The sequence below is a fragment of the Bison bison genome, unplaced genomic scaffold, assembly GCF_000754665.1.
Source record: "Bison bison bison isolate TAMUID 2011002044 unplaced genomic scaffold, Bison_UMD1.0 scf7180017864340, whole genome shotgun sequence".
Classification (NCBI taxonomy): Eukaryota; Metazoa; Chordata; class Mammalia; order Artiodactyla; family Bovidae; genus Bison; species Bison bison.
The window spans coordinates 4,716,217-4,736,110 of NW_011494912.1; the positions used below are offsets into that span (position 1 = coordinate 4,716,217).

The 19,894-nt window shown below is 46.6% G+C and overlaps 1 protein-coding gene across 1 annotated transcript in view; it reads left to right on the forward strand.

Moving 5' to 3' along the window:
- Positions 1-18,734, forward strand: part of BAZ1B (bromodomain adjacent to zinc finger domain, 1B) — a 56,610-nt gene extending 37,876 nt beyond the window's left edge. The window contains exons 12-20 of the mRNA XM_010854351.1: positions 59-157; positions 1,119-1,296; positions 3,159-3,341; positions 9,498-9,645; positions 10,679-10,826; positions 12,624-12,736; positions 14,951-15,096; positions 16,231-16,334; positions 16,593-18,734. Of these exons, the coding sequence (XP_010852653.1) occupies positions 59-157; positions 1,119-1,296; positions 3,159-3,341; positions 9,498-9,645; positions 10,679-10,826; positions 12,624-12,736; positions 14,951-15,096; positions 16,231-16,334; positions 16,593-16,950 (1,477 nt within the window). The 3' untranslated portion in view covers positions 16,951-18,734. The remainder of the gene's footprint in view (positions 1-58; positions 158-1,118; positions 1,297-3,158; positions 3,342-9,497; positions 9,646-10,678; positions 10,827-12,623; positions 12,737-14,950; positions 15,097-16,230; positions 16,335-16,592) is intronic.
- Positions 18,735-19,894: the final 1,160 nt, after the last annotated feature.

Sequence of the window (19,894 nt, forward strand, 5' to 3'; positions counted from 1 at the left end):
CCCCCCCCACCCCCACCACACACACAGAGTTAACAAGCTTTTTTTTTGGCCCCTGCAGGTTTTTATGTGATAGTCAGAAGGAACTGGATGAGTTGCTAAATTGCCTTCACCCTCAGGGAATAAGAGAAAGTCAGCTTAAAGAAAGACTAGAGAAGAGGTAAGGGTTTTCATCTTGCTCTTCACATCTTCTTTTCTGCATTAGATATTATACATACTTTGGTGGGGGGGTCGTTGTTTAGCCATAAAAGCTTAAGTAAAATTTTAAAAGCCTGTAACCCTCTTATGTTGTTTGGTATTTTCTTGACACCTCATAATTATTTGGAAAATTAGGCTATTAAAGCATGTGGATACAGGGTAGCAGGGTTTTTCACTAACGTGCCACATACCAGGCCGAGAGCTTCACTGGAGTTAGGTAGCCTTGTAAACACCGTTCCGCATCGGTCGGTATTCAGAAGTATTCTGCCAGTATCCAAAATAGCCATAAAATGAAAACAACCTCAATTTTATCAACTGATGGATGAATAAACAAAATGTGGTGTATGCATAAATTCAACCATTAAAAGGAGCAAAGTGCTGAAATATGCTGCCACATAGATGAACATCATGCTTAGTCAAAGAAGCCAGACATAAAAGGGCATGTAGTGTGTGATTTCACTTATGTGAGACATGCACAGTAGGCAAATTTATAGTCAGAAAATAGATTAGTAGTTGCCAGGGGATGACGGGTGGGGGGAATTGAGTGTACAAATGAACATTCTGTCTGGAGGAGCACAGCTTCAAACCAGGCCTCAAAGAATTTCCACAGATACAATTCTAAGAAACTCATGGTAAAAGAAAAAAAAGTTTAAAAAAATCCACACAAATAAGGTATCATGAATGAGAGGTAAAGAAACACACAAGATACTGGAATTACCATGTGCAGAATACAATCAGTGTGTTTCTAAAGAGTCAAGAAAAATAAATTTGAGATTTGTGTAAGAAACAGATTGTTAAAAAGCAGAGCTAAAAAGATCTAAATCAGTCTTGTAGAAATAAAACATGTCATTCAAGTCATTGGAATCTGTAGATCATTTTTTAAGTTCCTTTATTCCTCCTCCCCTTTCTCTCAACTTTTCTAGGTACCAGGACATTATTCATTCTATTCATCTGGCCCGGAAGCCAAATTTAGGTCTAAAATCCTGTGATGGCAACCAGGAGCTTTTAAACTTTCTTCGGAGTGATCTCATTGAAGTTGCAACAAGGTTACAGAAGGGAGGACTTGGTTATGTGGAAGAAACCTCAGAATTCGAAGCTCGGGTAAGACCATCAGGAAAATACCCTTGAAGTCTGTTAATTTGGAATTGTTCCCTGATACTCTTCTTGGCTTCCCTAGATGACCCTGGGGATCATATGTTTATTTTGAAAGACACATGTGGAATCCTAAGTTCTCTGTGTACATATAGTATTTTTTCCCTTTTCATCATTTGCTGGTTTCCAGAAAAATCTAATAGTTGGCTCAGAACCTTTGTTAAAAAAGAGCTTTTCTGTTAAGTTGAAAGAAGACTAGTCCTGAAGTCATAGTCATAACATTGTTTAACCTGTCCATTCCCACGTGATGCCTGTGCTTTAGGGTAGGAAACGTTTGTGTATCCCGCTTTTGTCCATTCTCTAACCTCATCACCTCAGTGGAGTAAATCTTGTGTTGGGCAACACTCATGCTGCTAAATAGGTAATTTCAGTGAAGGTATACTTACTGCTCAGAAGGCCCCTAAAGTGTTACAGGTGACCCAGTTCAAGAGACACTGTGTCCCACATTAGATAAGTTTAGGTATCAAAGCTGGAGAAAAGATTGGAAAACACTGTCCATCAGTTATTACTGTGGGGCTTCCCTGGTGGCTCAGATGGTAAAGAATCTGCCTGGAATGCAGGAGACCCAGGTTCCATCCCTGGATTGGGAAGATCTCCTGGAGAAGGAGAAGGGCATGGCTACCCACTCCAGTATTCTTGCCTGGAGAATTTCGTGGACAGAGGAGCCTGAGAGGCTAATTTTGTGTTAATTTTAAATAATGAAATCCACATAATTCCAAACATCAATATTGGTGAGTCTTTTCAAATTTTTAAATATGCATTATATGTGTTAATAGTTATATGATTTTTATGAGCAGTTGGGGATCCCCCCGCCCCCCCAGTTTTCCCTCCTTTATAGGAACTTTCCATTTCTTCTAGTCTTTGTATCACTTTGGTGTACATAATAAGCCATGGAGTTGATATGGTAAATCTTTTATTGTCAGGCTTCTGTTTTTTTCTTTGCTATTTGAATCAGCAAATCATAATATCATCTTATATATGTAACTTTTTTTTTCATTAGCTCTGTTATGAGTTCTTGGTACATTCCCTGGGAATAGGATTGAAACATATTTATTGTTCAAATTTGTTTTGGTTTTTAATAGGAATTATTCAACCAAAAGGATTCTGCCAGTTTCAAATATTGTAATTGCTTTTTTATTTAGCAAGTATTTATCAGTTGCCTACTTTGTGCCAAACCCAGACCCATACCTTGCTAGCATTGGATTATCATCATTCTTCTCTTTTCATACTGTTCATGGGGTTCTCAAGGCAGGAAGACTGGAGTGGTTTGCCAGTCCCTTCTCCAATGGACCAAATTTTGATTCTCTTCGTAGTTATAAAAGGGTACTTTTAAATCGGCATGTGTCGTGTGACTGAGAAGGTAGAGCATAATTTGGATCAAAGTGATCTAGCTTATATTTCTCCATTCATAAAATCAATGTGAGGCTTCGATGAGATTGTCATCTAAAACGTATTAATGGCTTAGAGTTTGTAAGCTAGTGGGTTGGTAAATTTTTACTTTCCTTCTGTTCTTCTTTGCCTTGAGACTCATTTGTACTTAGTAGGCACTCGGTTGCTGAGTGAATGAATGAGCTCAGTAACTTCCTTAAGTAGAGCAAGTTTCAGCATCTCATGGGTCCCTTCATCAGGGATATCCAAGTAGTCTGGCTACTTTCAAATGTATAAGCCTTCCATTTAACTGAGGCACCCAGTTAAATTAATGTTACGTGACCAGTTTCAGTTTAGGTTGATTTGAATTTAATTGAGGATAGTCTGCTTTCATCTTTCTCTTGGCCTTTCACTCAGTCTGGTCTTGAAATCGTTTTCTGTAGGTGATTTCACTAGAGAAACTGAAGGATTTTGGTGAATGTGTGATTGCCCTTCAAGCCAGTGTCATAAAGAAGTTTCTCCAAGGCTTCATGGCTCCCAAGCAGAAGAGAAGAAAACTCCAAAGCGAAGATTCAGCCAAGACTGAAGAGGTGGATGAAGAGAAAAAAATGGCAGAGGAAGCAAAGGTATTTTAGCTAATGAAGATGTCATTTTATGACTGTAGAAGTATGTAATCTGCTGTTAAAATTATCTAACCCTGTGCCTTGTAGCTGCATAAACACTGTTCCCTGAGCCAGTGTCTGATCTTTATCCCTTTCTCCAAATGTTGTTTTCAAACTGGTCTGTGGAGCACAGCCCTGCCTACAGTGCTGGATACTGTGTTAGACACCCCCAAACCCCCAACACACACACCTTTTACCTTTACCAAAGCAAATTCCGTTTTTAAAAGGGGTTTGGGTGTGTGTTCAGTCATGTCTGACTCTTTGCGACCTCATTGCCTGCAGCCTTCCAGGCTCCTCTGTCCGTGGGATTTCCCAAGCAGTTTCCTCCTCCAGGGGACCTTCCTGACCCAGAGATCAAATTCATATCTTCTGTGTCTCCTGCACTGGCAAGTGGACTCTTTACCACCAAGCCATTTGGGAAGCCCTTTTTTAAAAGGTGGTGGTTTTTAATGTTTTTTTAATTGTAAAATATACATAATGAACAACTTTGCCATTTTTACGTGTAATCTGTGTCATTAAGTACGTTCACATTGTTCTGCAACTATTACCACCATCTGTCCCCAGAATTTTTTTTATCTTCCCAAACTGAAACTGCCCATTGCACACTAAGCTGCCCACTTCATCCTTCCCCAAGTCCCTGGCAGCTATCGTTTTCTTTTTGTGTTTATGGATTTGAGTATTCTAGGTATCTCATGTAAGTGGAATCATACAACATTTGTCCTTTTGTGACTGGTTTAACTTCTTCAAAGTTAATCTGCGTTGTAGCATGTGCCAGAATTTCCTTCTTTTGTAAGACTGAGTAATACTTCATTGTATGTATAGACCGCATTGTGCTTATCGGTCCATCAACAAACACTTGAGTCACTGCCACCTTTTGACTATTGTGATTAATGCTGCTGTGGGCCTGTAGAGCTTGTCTGGAGGTTCTGTTCAGGGAACACAACTACTTGTGCACGCTGGGCAAAGAAAGACCCTCCTCTGTCAGGGAAGGTTGTCTTCTTTGACCAAGCTTGAAGCAAGTGGCAAGGAGAGAGGAGGGGAGGGAGAAAAGTGAAAACAAGGGAAAGTATTCCACTGCATAGTGGCTGGGACTGGCTTGCCTCTGCTGGTCACTTTGAATAGTCTGGGGGTTTTGGTGATAAGTAGAAGCCAGAAGTCCTTGCCCTCAAGACCTGTATGAGAGATGCTTAGAGTAGTGTGACGAATATGGAGGAAGACCAGTCCATGGCTCGCCTGTGAGGGATCCAAGGGCCATTTAACACTTGCCAGAGGAGAGAACCTGTTAGCTGGATTTTAAAGAACAAGTAGAAATTAATCAGGCTGTGGAGAGGGGTGGGCGCAGTGTTAGTCTGAGCTGGAGTTGCTGCTCATCACTGACCACTGGTCCCTGTTTCGTCCTCTGAGTTGACATGGAAGGAGTTTACTCTCTGAAGCTCCTCTGGGAGTTGTACACAGTTGTCATGTTGCCCCCAAGTTTCTTCCTAAGACCGAGAGTGATATATGATACAAGAAACATTTTAGGTGAGAGGTGAGCAGAGAACTAAGATTAGATAAAGTGAACTAAGTTAGATAAACTTTAAACTTAATTCATGACACAGACTCAGCTTTCACACACATGTCGTTGTCTTACAGGAATACAGCATTTAAACTATTAATTCATGACACAGACTCAGCTTTCACACACATGTCATTGTCTTACAGGAATACAGCATCCAGGTAACCTCTAGGTGAAATAAGACATCAGACAGCTCATACTCTCCTTTGCTGAATCTCTTCTCATTAGGCATACTTTCAGCCTTGCTGAATGCTTCATGGGTTTCGTTTTTAACCCAGTTCTATTCAGAACAGTCTCCTCCTTGATGTGATCTTTCCTTGCCATTCCTTTACTCATATTATTTATTTTCTTCTCATTGGGAACTAGTAGCTATATAGCGTTCTCATTAAGTTCCTTTTTAGTATTCAACCCCATAGTGAAGTAACATCTTTTCAGTTTGTCATATGAGACGATTCTTAGCTTGGTTGGGGAGGAAAATATGAGCACTTTTTTTAACCTTGGGGCCCAGACACATAGCACACAAATGGAAAACATGGAGGAGTTTCTTGGAAAATCAATTAGGTTGCCGTCTAAGTAGTTCAACAATGTTCTCCATTAAAATGGCATTATGCCCTGCAGTTCCCCACCGAAGGTCAGCCTTGCCACAGCTCTGAAATTTTCCACTGTCCTTTGCTTTGAAGGTTTCCACTTAGCACGGGCCAGGGTTTTTCAGCTGGCACTAGGCTGCTGCATTGAGCTAATGTCAGTTTCTAATCTGTGCTTCAGTTTCCTTTTTTGTGAAAGTAGATTATCTCTTAAATCCCTTCATGTGGTAGTCAATTATTTCAGTTATTTAATGTTTATTTCATTTTCTGGCGTTCAGTGGGAAAGATGTTTTATAGTTGGGCGAAATCCTGGGTTCTGTTAGGCTCTCTGTTTACTTTGGATGCGTTTGTCTTGACAAGCTGGTTATCTGTTTTTCCATTATAAACATTCTTTTATGGAAGAATATGGTCTGACGCCTCATTATATTCTTGTCAAACTATGATGTTGTCTTTTTAGTGTTAGGTAAAGGGAATTAATAGTGGCTTGCCCATAAGCTGGCTTCCCCTTAATTTTGTTATATACACTTCTGCTGTTTCTAACTAGGGCCCAACTTGGCTTAAATATGTTGGAGAATTTGACTTTTTCATCAGAATAATGTGTCTGGCTTCCCAGCAATACTGCAAGACAGAGCATTGACATGATGGCGCTGTGTTGACTGTAAAACCTTTATCTAGCTGCTGTTGATCTGTTTTTAAGTCTTGGATAATGTGGTTTTTGTTTTTATTTAATGTTCTAGACTGGAATTTTGTGCAGTGGGAGGAGACTAAGATGTTCTTTAAAATGTTGAGTGCCAGTTGTTTTTGTTTTTGAAATTAGAGGCTGGTTGAAGATAAGGCCTTTGATGCCAGCAAAGGTCCGTCTAGGTCAAAGCTATGCACTTTCCAGTAGTCATGAATGGATGTGAGAGTTGGACTGTAAAGAAAACTGAGCGCCAAAGAATTGATGCTTTTAAACTGTGGTGTTAGAGAAGACTCTTGAGAGTCCCTTGGACTGCAAGGAGATCCAACCAGTCAGTCCTAAAGGAGATCAGTCCTGAATGTTCATTGGAAGGACTGATGCTGAAGCTGAAACTCCAATACTTTGGCCTCCTGAAGCAAAGAACTGAGTCATTGGAAAAGACCCTGATGCTAGGAAAGATTGAAGGCAGGAGGCAAAGGGGACAAGAGAGGATGAGATGGTTGGATGGCATCACTGACTCGTTGGACATGAGTTTGAGCAAGCTCCAGGAGTTGGTGATGGACATGGAAGCCTGGCATGCTGCAGTCCCTGGGGTCGCAAAGAGTCAGATATGACTGAGCGGCTGAACTGAACTAAACTCAAGACAAGGCTGGTCTGGATGAATAACACAGTGGATAAAACAGGACCTAATGTTTAAATGCCAGCAGCGCCGGATCGGGGATCAGGAGACCTGGCCCAGATTGCTGAGATCTTGGGCAAACTTTCTTTTCACGAAAAATAAACAATGAACATTCATACAGATGTGCACAAACATTCATAGCAGTCTTACTCAGAATAATCAAAAAGCGGAAGCAATCCAAGTGTTTGCCAGCTGATGAATGGATAAACAACATGGATGTATTACTCCGCAGTTTAAGTGGAATGAAGTACTGTTACATGCTGGGATATGGATGAAGCTAGAAAACATGCTCAATTAAAGAAGCCAGTCACAAAAGGCCACATGCTGTGTGAAACGTCAGAATAGTTAAATCTATAAAGCAGAGGAAGATTGTGGTTGCCTCGGGCTGAGGAAGTGGTGGGATAGGGTAGGGAATTGTGGGTTAGGGTAGGGATAGGAAATGGCAAGTCTTTCTTGGGTGGTAAAAATGTTCTAAAATTAAGATTATGTTGATAGTTGTAAACCTCTGCAGATATGTGAAGAGCCATTGACTATACGTTTAATAGGGAGAACTTATTAATATATATCTCTAGTCTATTTTCGGAGAAGGCAATGGCACCCCACTCCAGTACTCTTGCCTGGAAAATCCCATGGGCGGAGGAGCCTGGTAGGCTGCAGTCCATGGGGTTGCGAAGAGTCGGACACGACTGAGCGACTTCACTTTCACTTTTCACTTTCATGCATTGGAGAAGGAAATGGCAACCCACTCCAGTGTTTTTGCCTGGAGAATCCCAGGGATGGGGGAACCTGATGGGCTGCTGTCTATGGGGTCGCACAGAGTCGGACACAACTGAAGTGACTTAGCAGTAGCAGTCCGTTTTTAAAATGAGGTTTAAATAAGCTTATTCTCAAGGTCTCTTCCAGTGTTTTGGTGTGTTTGTTTTAATGAGGCCACATGTGCTAGGTGCTCAGATTTTATAATTTATAGGAAATGTTTTTTAAATGTTGATAACTTGTGTCCATCTGACCACTAGAGGACACCAAAGCCCATTTTAGCTGTTCCCTGGCTGTTCTCAATAACACTCTTAGGAACTGAACCTAAAATTCTTAAATTTATATTCCATCGAATGAAGAAGATTTCAGTTTCACTACAGTAGGAGACTCTCTAGTACCACACGTCAGCTCTCATTACATTAGGGTTGAAGACCAGCGAGGCAGCTGTGATTGTATATCTTACATCCTGCTGAGGCACTCTGAAAAGGGAAGGAAGGAAATTGTATTTCAGAGGCAGATGTTGAAATATCTGCACTGCAAGTTGGAGTAAGGAATGAGTCAGTTTTCACTAGAACTTGAGCAGCCTCTTAAATAGATGTTTGTGGTGTGTTTGTGTTACTTACCGTTGTTGTTCATAAACTTACACCCAAGGCTCCTGGTTTCTGTGAGAAGAAGACAGCCTTTGTTCCCCTCCCTCCTCCTGCACACCAGGGCAGTGTGGAGCTCAACTGTTGTTTTCCCTCGGCAGCTTTGTTTTAAGCCTGTGGCCTTCCGTGTAAAGGCCATACGGCCTTTCTTACAGGAGGGAGACTATTACTTGAAATAGGCCTTTTTGCTTAGGACAGGGCAGTAAAACCCAGCAGGGGTGGTGTCAGTCAGCTGGAGCTAGCCAGGCTGTGAAAGTAGCCAGCATGTCTGACTTCAGTTCAGTCATGACTGACAGCAGAATGAACTCCACAAGGCTCTCGGCTCCTGGCGGACTGCCTGAGCGTCACCTTGTCCAGTTCTTGTGTTGTCTGACTGTTGAGAATGATGCCGTCTATCATGCCATTTAATCATTTAGGCTTTCTAAGTGCTTTGAAAGTGTCTGCAAAAAATCGCCTTTCAATTAATAAAACAGCAGTACAAATACATGAGTTATTCTAAAACGGTGTTTTTGTTCCGCCTCAGAATGTGTGTTTTATTGAGAGGGTTGAAAGTTCTTAATTGTATTTTTCTCCATCACAACTCTTTTGCTAATACTACATTAATTTCCATTTTTTGATGATGTCAGGAGACAGTGGGTTATGCTGAGTAACTGCCCAGAATGAAATCAGACCAACCTCCAGCGCTTTACAGTTGTCACTTCAGTTAGAAGTTGGTGATCAAGTCAAGAGAAATGTCACATATCTGTGCTTCATACTTTTAAGGACTGTAGAACGACTCATATCACTGGTATTTCTAGGCCCTGTATCTGGGATCGGGGCACATACTGGTGCAGAAAGTGATACTCTTGTTGACCACAGTTTTGTTAGCTCCATGACACTGCTGCGTACTAGCGTTATTTACACAGTGTTTCTGCTTTTAAATGACACTGAGTCTTTTAAGTGGATTTCACTAGAAGAGACTCGTCTCTAGTCACCCGCCCCCCGCCACCAAATTCTTTGTGTGCCCTTTGGAACTTTTTTGCACCCTTTAAGGCCTTGGTTTCTTCTGTAAGAGAAATGGGTTAGACCGGAGGGGCCCTAGAAGGTGAGTACACTCGGGATTCTCCCGTATCTTTACCTGATCCCTCTCTCAGCGTGTGCTCTGTCAGTGTGCTGTGAAAGGCCCATATCCTGTGCCTTTGCGGTCCCTGTAGTAATGCTGGCCTGCTTTGGTCTCTGTTTAGGTCGCATCTGCTCTGGAAAAATGGAAGACAGCTATCCGCGAGGCTCAGACTTTTTCCAGAATGCATGTTCTACTTGGGATGCTTGATGCCTGTATCAAATGGGATATGTCAGCTGAAAATGCTCGATGCAAAGTTTGTCGAAAGAAAGGTATATTTAAATCAGAAAGAAAGGTATATTTAAGTCAGAGTGGCTTATCTGAGTGTATTAGGCACTTGGGCTTCCATTTCCAAGTTCTTTTCTCCCTAGAGAGTTCTGTGCACACAGCTTTTAGATGTGGGGAGACAGATTTCACCTTCTGAGAGTCCATAAAATGCTGGTCTTTAAAGTCGAATGCCCACAAATCAGAGCAGCCCCTTTGTGCCTCAGTTTTGAGTATAAAATAAGAACAGTTGATCTTGCCAAGCTTTAAGTTTTCTCTAAGGAGCAAAATTAGTTTAACCCAAATTTAAAATCTGAATTTTACTCTTCTGTGGTGCTGCCAGTAGAGGGCAGTATTTGGACGCTATGAAGAAGGAAGTTTGGACTTTATATTTTGGAATCCTGCAGAGCGAAGCATGTGGGACTGTTTAATGCTGGAGCTTTTAGGAGCCCCGTTATGTTCTAAAAGCCCCTCAGTGATTGACTTCTCAGTGTCTAAAGTTGTGGTGTGACAGGTTAGGATATACTTTCCAAGGATGAAAAGACCTCTCTAAAATCATTTAGTTGCTCTAAAAACTGAAGGTTGGAGGGGGAAACGATCATTTAAATTGGTTTGGTGTATTTTCAAATGTAAGGGAACCAAACCATAATAGATATGAATCGGGACGCATTTGTCTGGTCAGGGCAGAGGAAGGAGGGCAGAAAGGTGTACTTTGTTGGGGGTTCATTTCTCAGTGGGAGAGGGGGCAGTGAAATCTCCTGCTGGTGCTTGAGTTTCTGCTGCCCCCTAGTGAATGTTAACCATCTATTCTAGCCCTGAGTCGATTTGGGGATGTAAGTTAGAAGCCCCAAACCCTAAATCACCTGTGGTCTAGTTAATACTGCATTTGCTTTCAGAAGATGACTGTGCTCTTTAAAACGGGGTCGCACTGCACTGGAACGTTTTGTCTTCTGTCGGGTTGACTGAGGCTGGCAGCTCCTTCTTACAAGTCGCTGACTGTGGCCGTGCTCCCGATGTGCTGTACATGTTATCTCCTTGCAGGTGAGGATGACAAGCTGATCTTATGTGACGAGTGTAATAAAGCCTTCCACCTGTTCTGTCTGAGGCCGGCCCTCTATGAAGTACCAGATGGTGAGTGGCAGTGCCCAGCTTGCCAGCCTGCTACTGCCAGGCGCAACTCCCGTGGCAGGGGAGAATTTCTTCTTCTTTTAAAAACAAATAAATTGATAAGTAGCTGTTGTGCTTGAGCTTCAGTTATTTAAACCGAATGAGCTGGGGAGCTTTAAGTTCATCTTTTGTGTGCCGACCCCCTTATTTAAGGAACTGCAGTGGGTCGGGGAGTGGTGCTCAAAGGGCTCTGATTTAATTTTCTCATTGTGGACATTTCTAGTTTTCATTACCAGCCATGTTTTATATTTTCTTGGTCATCCCTTCTTTTCAAATAACATATCTCCCTCTGTCTTTTATTTCCACTTTGCCCACTTCTTAATTTCTGATGACTTCTGCAGCCACCTGCTGCTAAAAGTCATGAAACTTATTACTTTCCTTACCTGTACCTACTCTCTTCCTTCCTTGGCGTGGTTAGAATTTGGGTGTCAGCTTGGACATCTTCCTCTCCCCTGTCTCTGTATTGCCAAATGTTATCCATTCAGTGTCTAGATGTCTGCAAGTCAGCCTCCTGCTGTCATAAGGCCCTCCTGCATCGCTCATCCGGCTTCCTCCAGTGGCTTCTCAACTCGACCTCATATCTTCCTCCCTCTTCTCTTTCCAGCTTTGTGGTGATACCAGAATGGTTTACAAAGGACAGAGATTTGCTTACATCACTATCCTCTTGAAACACCGTGGTCTTCCCACTGCCTCTAGAATGAAGTCCCTGGACTAACTTTTGAGACTGTTCTTACACAGCACTAGCTTACGATTTTATGAACTCTTGTTCCCTTCTTGTGTGCTTGTTACAGGCTGTTTATTGGGCATCCTTGCCTCTGGTGTTTTCTTCCCAGAGGGCCTATTCCCTGGCCCCAGAACTCCTGCCTGGCTAAACTGCCTTCCGCCTACCTAAAGTTGCACTGCTTTCTGGAAGCATGCTTATTACATCCTTAGGATTATTTCTCCTCTGTGTAACAGCTCGGCTTCTGATGTCTATAAAGTGGAATACTGGTGGATCTCGCCTTTTTTGTCAGTTTCTCCCCAGCTCGCTGTCTTCCTTGGGATTGTTCCTGCCCTGAGAGGAGAGGTGGAGCTGTGCCCTTCACCCTCACCAAGTGAGGCCGGCCACAGGGCCTCATAGAGGAGACGCCTGACACTTGCCAAAGTTAATACCGTTGTTTTGCACGTTGAAATTTGAAGTTGTAAAAGAGCAGCATGTAGGCACTCTGGCTTGGTGTCTCTTTGAAAGGACAGAGCTGTTTGATCCCAGCCCTGCCTAACAGCATTACTCGGTTATTTCTCACTCCATTCCAGCTACACTTAGAGAGGGGAGGCCGCCGCTTGGAGTCGGTGGGGCTTTGGACCAGCTGTTCTGAGCTGGGATTACCAGTGCTTTGATGTTTCGGTCATCTGCAAGCTGTTGCAGCTCCTGGAAGGGGGCATCCAGGTGGAGTAACACCTGTCTGGGCTGTTTATCCTTTCAGTCCGCCCCAGCTCTGGGGACAGCTTTTATACCTGAAATGTTACATTATCTGGCTGTTTTTGTGAGACAGAAGGAACGGTTTTGTGTGTCCAGGGGTGGGGTTGCATTTGGGTCTTGGTTTTTTGTTGCCATTCATGTTTCAGCCACCGTGTTTGGGGCCTGGCAGAGGAGACACGCGGTTAAAGCTTAGGTTTTCATTCTGCTTCGTGTCCTGGCCTCAATTCAGGTTCCCTCCCCTTATGAAATCTGTCTCGTCTGTGAAGAGGGGGAAGGTTGCCATGATATTTGTGGGACTTTACCTGTCTTTGGACCCCTTTGGCCTGGATCCATGGTCTCTACAAGTATTTTCTCCCACAGGAATTATACTGAAGAGTCTGCCTCTGAGGATAGCGAAGATGACGAGAGCAATGAGGAGGAAGAAGAAGAGGAGGAGGAGGAGGAAGAGGATTATGAGGTGGCTGGTTTGCGACGTGAGTATCTGGTTTCCTTTCGTAGTTAACCTCATTGTCTTCTCAGCTGACCTGGGTTGGCGAGAGATGCCCAACACCACCAGCGTGCCATTTTCCGTGTTGTGGCAGTGGGCTGGCTCTGCTGCCGTAGCTCAAATGGGTTTTCAAGATGCCAGTTAACTGCCTGCCTAGTAGGAGGTTGGGTGGCTTGGTCTCAGAACATCAGACTGTGGCCAAGCCACTTGGTCCACGATTTCTTGGCATTCCGGGCCCAGGTGTGTTTGTGACAGGTCTGCTGGCTCTGAGCCCCTCCTGCGGGGCTGCGGCAATGGGAGTCCAGGCCGCTGCTGTCCCTTGCCTTCTCTGGCCTCTGGTGCGGTGTTCCTTTGAGAGAAGGCATTTGTCCTCTGGTGACAGTGATTTTCTCCTCCCAGTAGTGTGCAGGGCTGCAGAGTTGCTAGTCTGAAAAGAGGAGACGTCCCCCCATGGTTTGGGCATAGTTATTAGGAGGTTCAGATCTGTTTCTCACTAGATGTCAGCAGGGAAAAGGTCTCGTCACTTACCCTCACCTTGTTGACTCATTCTCTCACATTCATTTTTCATGAGGCTTTGAGAGTTGGTCATTTTTATTCGTTAAACCATTAAGTCCTACAGTCTAGCCTTTTAACAGGCAGCCTTTCCTGCAAAATATACCTTTCTTTGTAGGTTAATACAGCTACAAGATTCTGATGAGCTTTTGAAGGAGGAAAAAGCTCCTCCATGATCATACTTGGCGCTGGGAGAGAAGGCTTGCGTGCCAGGCCCGGTCCTTACTGTATCGGTGCTGCCAAAACCCGAGGGCTCTGGGCTTGTGCCCCTGATCTCCATCTCCCCAACACTGCAGAGGGTTGGTTTGGGACACCTGTGTTCCTCTCGTTCCTCTAGGGCTCCTCTTGTTCACAAGGCATGACTTTTCAGGTATCTGAGGGAAGGAGACTAGGGGTCTCTGAGCCTGCGTTACACAGAGATGGCCGAGGACCGCCCAGGTCCTGATCTGGATACTTCCTTGTCTGTGAATGGATTCTGGATGTAACCATGTACTGATTTTGTTTATTTTCCAAGTAATGGTTTCCTTCCACTTTGAAGTTACTGCTTTTTCCAAGGACTTGTTCCCTCTCCAGGTTTCTAGGACCTCATCTACTGAAAGGATCCAGGAAGTTTTTGGTGGTTCAGAGCCTCTTGTCTGCTCTGCCTTTTAGGGCACAAAGATGTGGTTCCCTAGTGCAGTTCAAGGCCCTGGGCTGCTGGCTGTTCCGTGCATCCTGTGTTTCATCCTTGGCATTAGCTTCTTCCTCTCTCCCTCACCTAGTCTCAGAACTTAGAAAACCTAAGATGATTGGTGAAGCGTCCTCTTGGTCTAGAAGTAGAACATCAAACGCCGCCTCTGTGTGCCCTTAATTCTGGTCCAGGGCCCCTCCCCATTTTCCAGGGAAGTGTTTGCTTAGATGAGCAGCCTCGAGCTAACGCTGACGGGGCTTTGTTTCTCGGGGACGTGTTGAGAGGCGCTGGCCGCTCTGACGGTGAGCGCCTGTTGTAAACTGAGAAGCGGGCAGTCCTGTGCCTTTGTAGTTGCTCTTCTCTCTCGGGGGGTCCTGGGCGGGGCTCTGGTAGAAGTGGCCTGGCCTACTACTGTCTGTGCTTTTTAGAAACCAAAGCCTTAAGTTGGATTCATTGAGGAAGACTTCACATAAGTATCAGCTTTTCACTGAGCAGACTGTGGTGGTGAGTATAGGATAACTCTGGGAATTAGGAAACAGGATCTGTTCCACACTCAGATTCCATCTCTCATGTAAATACATGCGTTCTCAGGCTGAGCTTGGGCTGAAGAAATTCCAGGCAGACCCATCAGCAAATGGCCTTGTCTCCCGAGTGAGTCAGTTTACAGTTGACTCCTTCCAGCCCTCATTCCCTGTGGATGGGGTGGGGACAGAGGGTGCATGTACCGAAGGAACTGGCTTTCTAAAGAGACTCTTCAAAGGTCTTGGGCAGTTAATGAAAGATATCCATCCATTCGTCATCTGCTGCCGCTGCCCTTGATGTGCCCCGTGAGGTCAGAGAACAGGAAACGGATGGCATGAGCCCCACCCCCCGCCAACGTGAGGGTGTCACCGCTCTGCTCATCCAGAACATCACCCTTTCCGTGGGCATGCTCCCTTCATCTTCAGTTCTTCTCTGAATGCATGTGTTTAATTTCAGTGAGACCGCGCAAAACTGTCCGGGGCAAGCAGGGTGTCATCCCCCCTACAGCACGGCCCGGCCGACGGCCAGGCAAGAAGCCGCATCCCGCCAGGAGGGCTCGGCCGAAAGCTCCACCTGCAGATGACATGGAGGTGGACGAGCTGGTAAGAATCATTCTTCCTCCGCGCTCTAGCATCTCAGGTTCGTAACCCCCACTCCAGCATCAGGAATTCACCAGGCAACAGGTGGAGCCGCCCCTTTGCTCCCTCCCCCGCCCCCCACTTTGGAGACTGATAAGGCAGATGGATGGGCTTGTAGGCAGACGGGGCAGCAGGCCCCCGGGAGCAGCTATGCCCGGCATTCCGCTACTGCAGCCTGCAAACATCTCCTCTAGTTAACGGGCAGCCTGCGACTCGTTAAGGACTTTAAAATAGTATCCATGTGTCTCCCGGGGCTCAGCGGGGCTGGGTCTCTGTGGTGGGAATGTCAGCAATGTCGGAGCCTCGCTCACTCGGGGCTTTTGCCGACAGTTGTCACGGGAGGGACGCACCCTCCCCTCTGCTCCCCAGCCAGTGTGACCTTAGCAGTCTTGCTTTGGATTTCACTTGAGTTTTAAAGAACAAAAAGCTTGACAGACCAAATTGGAGTTGGAGGTGGGCTGGGGGCATTAAAGCAAGCCATCAGGACGCTCAGCGGGCACCCTGGGCGCCCTTCCGTAGGCCCGGCCCTGATCCCTTCAACTGTGCTTCTGGCTGAGTGCGCACACCTATTCCTGCCACGTGGAGGGGCAGCCTACCCCTTTCTTTGTAGCCTCTTAGCGGCTTCTCAGGAGAGCCAGGACGAGAACTCTTACTTTTCTTCCCTTAGACACCCCCACCCCCACAAAATTGACTTCAGGTGGTCCCCATAACCCACCTGGCATTCTGCAGTTGCTTGTATAAACTCATCCACGGCGTGACCGTAATCCCAGGTCCACCTGCTGTCAGACGGCTAGCTTCCTGGGGACAGTGACCCTCTCTAGCTGGCCCCGCCAGGGCTGCTGGGACCCGGCCACTGCTGCCTGTTCTCTGTTTTGATCACTGTCCACCAGGGAGGAGGCGGGTGGGCTGATGCCCACCGCTTAGAGCGCTCTCTGGATGGAGTCAGATGATCTTGACCATCTTCTCTGTTCCAAGAAGACAACTAAACTTTGCTCTTTGCTTTTTTAAGCAGATATAAAAACACTTTTTAAAGTGTCTTCTGTCCTGTCTACTCTGCTGTCAGACCTGCAATAAAGTGTCTTCTTTCTTTGGCTCCAGGTACTTCAGACCAAACGGAGCTCCCGGAGGCAAAGCCTGGAACTGCAGAAGTGTGAAGAGATCCTCCACAAGATAGTGAAATACCGCTTCAGCTGGCCCTTCAGGTGCGCTTGGGCTCAGGGGAGTGGGCCAGCCTTGCAGCTGAGCCCCTGGGACATATCTTAGTGGCAGGCGGGAAAGTGACCTTCCAGACTGGCAGAGTCCACTCTGAGCACAAGTGAACACCCCCGCTCTGCCTGCCTGCCTGCTGGTGGGCTGGGCTCGGCATTCTGGTGAGACGTTTGATGATGTCCGTGGTTTGATAACCAGGTTTCTGTCTGGTTCAAGGCTGCGCTGACCTCTCCATTTGGTTCTTCTCCCAGGGAGCCCGTGACCAGAGATGAGGCTGAGGACTACTATGACATCATCACCCACCCCATGGACTTCCAGACAATGCAGAGCAAATGTTCCTGTGGGGGCTACCGCTCTGTGCAGGAGTTTCTTGCTGACTTGAAGCAAGTGTTTACCAATGCTGAGCTTTACAACTGCCGGGGCAGCCACGTGCTGAGCTGCATGGTGAAGACGGAACAGTGTCTGGTGGCTCTGTTGCATAAACACCTTCCTGGCCACCCGTATGTTCGTAGGAAACGCAAGAAGTTTCCCGACCGGCTTGCTGAAGATGAGGGGGACAGTGAGCCAGAGCCCGTTGGACAGTCCAGGGGACGAAGACAGAAGAAGTAGAGAGGCAGGGCCCTGGTAAGGGAGCTGAGGTCGGGGGGGGACTTGAGGGAGAGAGCGAGGGAGGGGGGAGGGAGGCGAGAGAGGAAGCTGGAGAAAACGTGGACGGGAGGAGGTCAGGGGGAGCCCGGGAATGCCTGTCACCCGAGCTCACACGCATCTCCAGAACTCTCCATGGGCCTTAATCAAGCAGTGCACTTTGGAGAGCCTCTTGCTGGGTCGGTGGTCTTCGCCCAGAAATCCTGTGGGGAGAGGTGGCCTTAATCCCCCTTCGTGAGGGTTTCCAGGAGGAGTCCAAGGCTTTTCTCGTGAACCCAATTCCTTTTCTTTCTTCTTTGCTAAGGTTCCTCCCACTTTGGCCACCACAGCAGTGCCAAGCCCTCTGGTCTCCAGGGGAGGGGTTACTACATTACGTAGAAGGATGAAGGGTAATCAGGCCAGCTGGGGAGGTAGTGTCGGTTTTTTAAATCTATATTTATACACAGTCCTGTTTCTTTAAGCCCGCCCGCCCTGCCTCTCAGGTGGCAGTATCAGTGAGTGCCACAGAGTTCTGTGTTCACCAGCATCAGGAGACAGTTGTGGTCTGTTGAGTTGATCTTGGCAGAGTAAAGGGACATGTCCTACAGCCATTCCTGAGTACCCCTCCCCTTCTTTGTGACAGCTCTCTCCCCGCCCCTGGCCCCCTCAAACAAAACCTAAGGCACTTCACTCAGAGCCTGGAGCCCTGCTTGTAACCATGCGTATAACCTTTCCTTTGATGGGTCTGGCAGAGGGGTGTTGGAGCCCAGCCCACCCACACACCAGACAAGCTCTTAGGGGAGCAGAAGAAAAAGCAGGAAGAATTTAAATGTTTAATTTTTTTTTAATTGACTTTTCTAGTTATTAAAGGTTGCTTGTTTCAGCAGTGATATTGTATAAAGAACATCTTGTAAAAAGATCTCTGTCATCTCGCTTTGGCACATGTACAGTACGATTTCTATGATAACGTGTTTGCTTTCCTTTGCCGGTCGCTTCCCTCAGCCCGTCCTCTCTCTAGAGCAGGTGGGCTGGGGCTTGGCGGGGCCGGCGGTGGGGACCACCTGCTCGTGGGCGGTCCCTCTGCCGCCCTGGCGGCCGCTTCGGCCACCTCCGTGTGCAGCGCCCCTGCCGCGCTCCTCTGGCCTCAGACTCGGACCCCAAGAACCCAAGTCGCAGCGCTCAGTGTCGGGGCGGGGGGGGGCTCTGTGGCCCTTCCCGCAGCGAGTCTAGCACTAGTCGTCACGTTTAGGCCAACCTTTGTGTCTTCTTTCCCTTTTATGGCAGATTTTGATAAAAAACGCAGAACAGGGTTTAATTTTCTTTTCTGTCAACTTTGAATTTGGAAAACGTGAGCATCTAAGCGCTTCCGGACCGATTCAAATGAAGGGAAAAGAAGTCCACCAAGGGGACTGCAGCTCGCAGAACTAAAGCCTGTTAAAGTGAAATGTCAGGGTGTGGGCCCCGTGCCCCGGCCGCCTCGGGGTTTGCCCAGGGGCTGCCGGCTGGGCTCCCCTGGGCTTGGAGCCAGCGCTGGCGTTCCAGCATCACAGCCCCGCGCCGACACCGTCCCTGCGTCCCTGCCTCCTGCCCTAGAGCCAGTCTGTTTCTGTTAACAGTGAGAATTCTGTGTTCCCACTTCAGTGACACCTCAGTTACTTGTTGTTTTTTAAACTGTCTTTAAGGAAGAAGGGCCCTATTAAAGGGTAAACTTGTAATAAATTGGACTTTCAAATAAACATTATGTACTTGTGTTTATAAAGAAGTGACAACTCTGGTGAATTTTTCTTTGTGCTCTTGGAGGTCTTAGTGGACAGCAGTATGTCCCGAGCGCGCTTTCCCTTGGGCTCTTGGAGGCTGTTCTTCAGGAGAGGGCCTCTGGCTTACGGTCTTTTAACCACAGGTCAGATCCATCTACTGGATTTCTTTGCTTCCAGGACAGCGTTCTGGTGCCCTGGGTAATCGAAGCCATGGCCTTCAAGCCTCTCCTGGCTTTGTCTCCATCTCAAACCCACACCCCACCCTACCCAATTCTATTGGAAACTTCTAGGAATTAGAAGAAACTAATTTTTTAAGGCTTCACTGTGGGAATTTGTGGTCCTTCAGGACTTAATTTTGGGGAAGCTTTGGGTATTTTACAGTAGTTTTCAAGGAAAACTTGAAACATGCACAGCGGAACTATGACAAATTCCGACCTACTCAGCTTCAGCAGTTTTACTGTGTAGCCAGTCTTGTTTTACTCATGCCTTCATTTATATTTTATGCTGGGAGTCTGTCTTTGGTCAGACTGATTGATTCGAGTAGGTCACTGCTGGCAACCTGCCCGTGGAATCCCAGGGTTTGAAGGCCACGGCGTGATCCCAGTGACAGAGCAGCGAGACCACCAGTTCCTGACCAGCTGCACCAGGGATGGCAGAAGGTAAAAACAGGACGAGATCTGAGGAGAGACCTAAGCGCTGGGTGTGGGCTCTGCCACTGCCTGCCTCTGTGGCCATGGTGAGCGTGGGCAGTGAGCCAGGCCTGAGTGCTGTGGGAGTCTCAGTTCCACAGGGAGGAAGTGGTTTGCCCCCAGGTCAGGCTGGATTTGAGCAGCCCTCAGGCTCTGGAGGAGCTGTGCTACCTCTGAGTGGTCCCTGCAGCCCCAGCTCACCCGCATCTGTGAAGTCCTGTTTCTGGGGTGGTTTCTTAGGCCACACGAGGACAGCGCCTCTGGGGCCCCGTCACCTCATCTGGGGTCTGTGTCCTGATCCTAGTCCACCAGCCCAGCCCATCCGTCCCTAGTAGGCTATGACCTAGGGGGAGACGCCTGATTTGGCTTGACTACTGCAAATGGAGACAAGACAACTTTGTTCCTGAAGACCGGTCTGACCGTTACACTGGCGATCAAGGGAGACCTCTCCCTTGTCCTGCCTGCTTGTCTTTCTCCTCACAC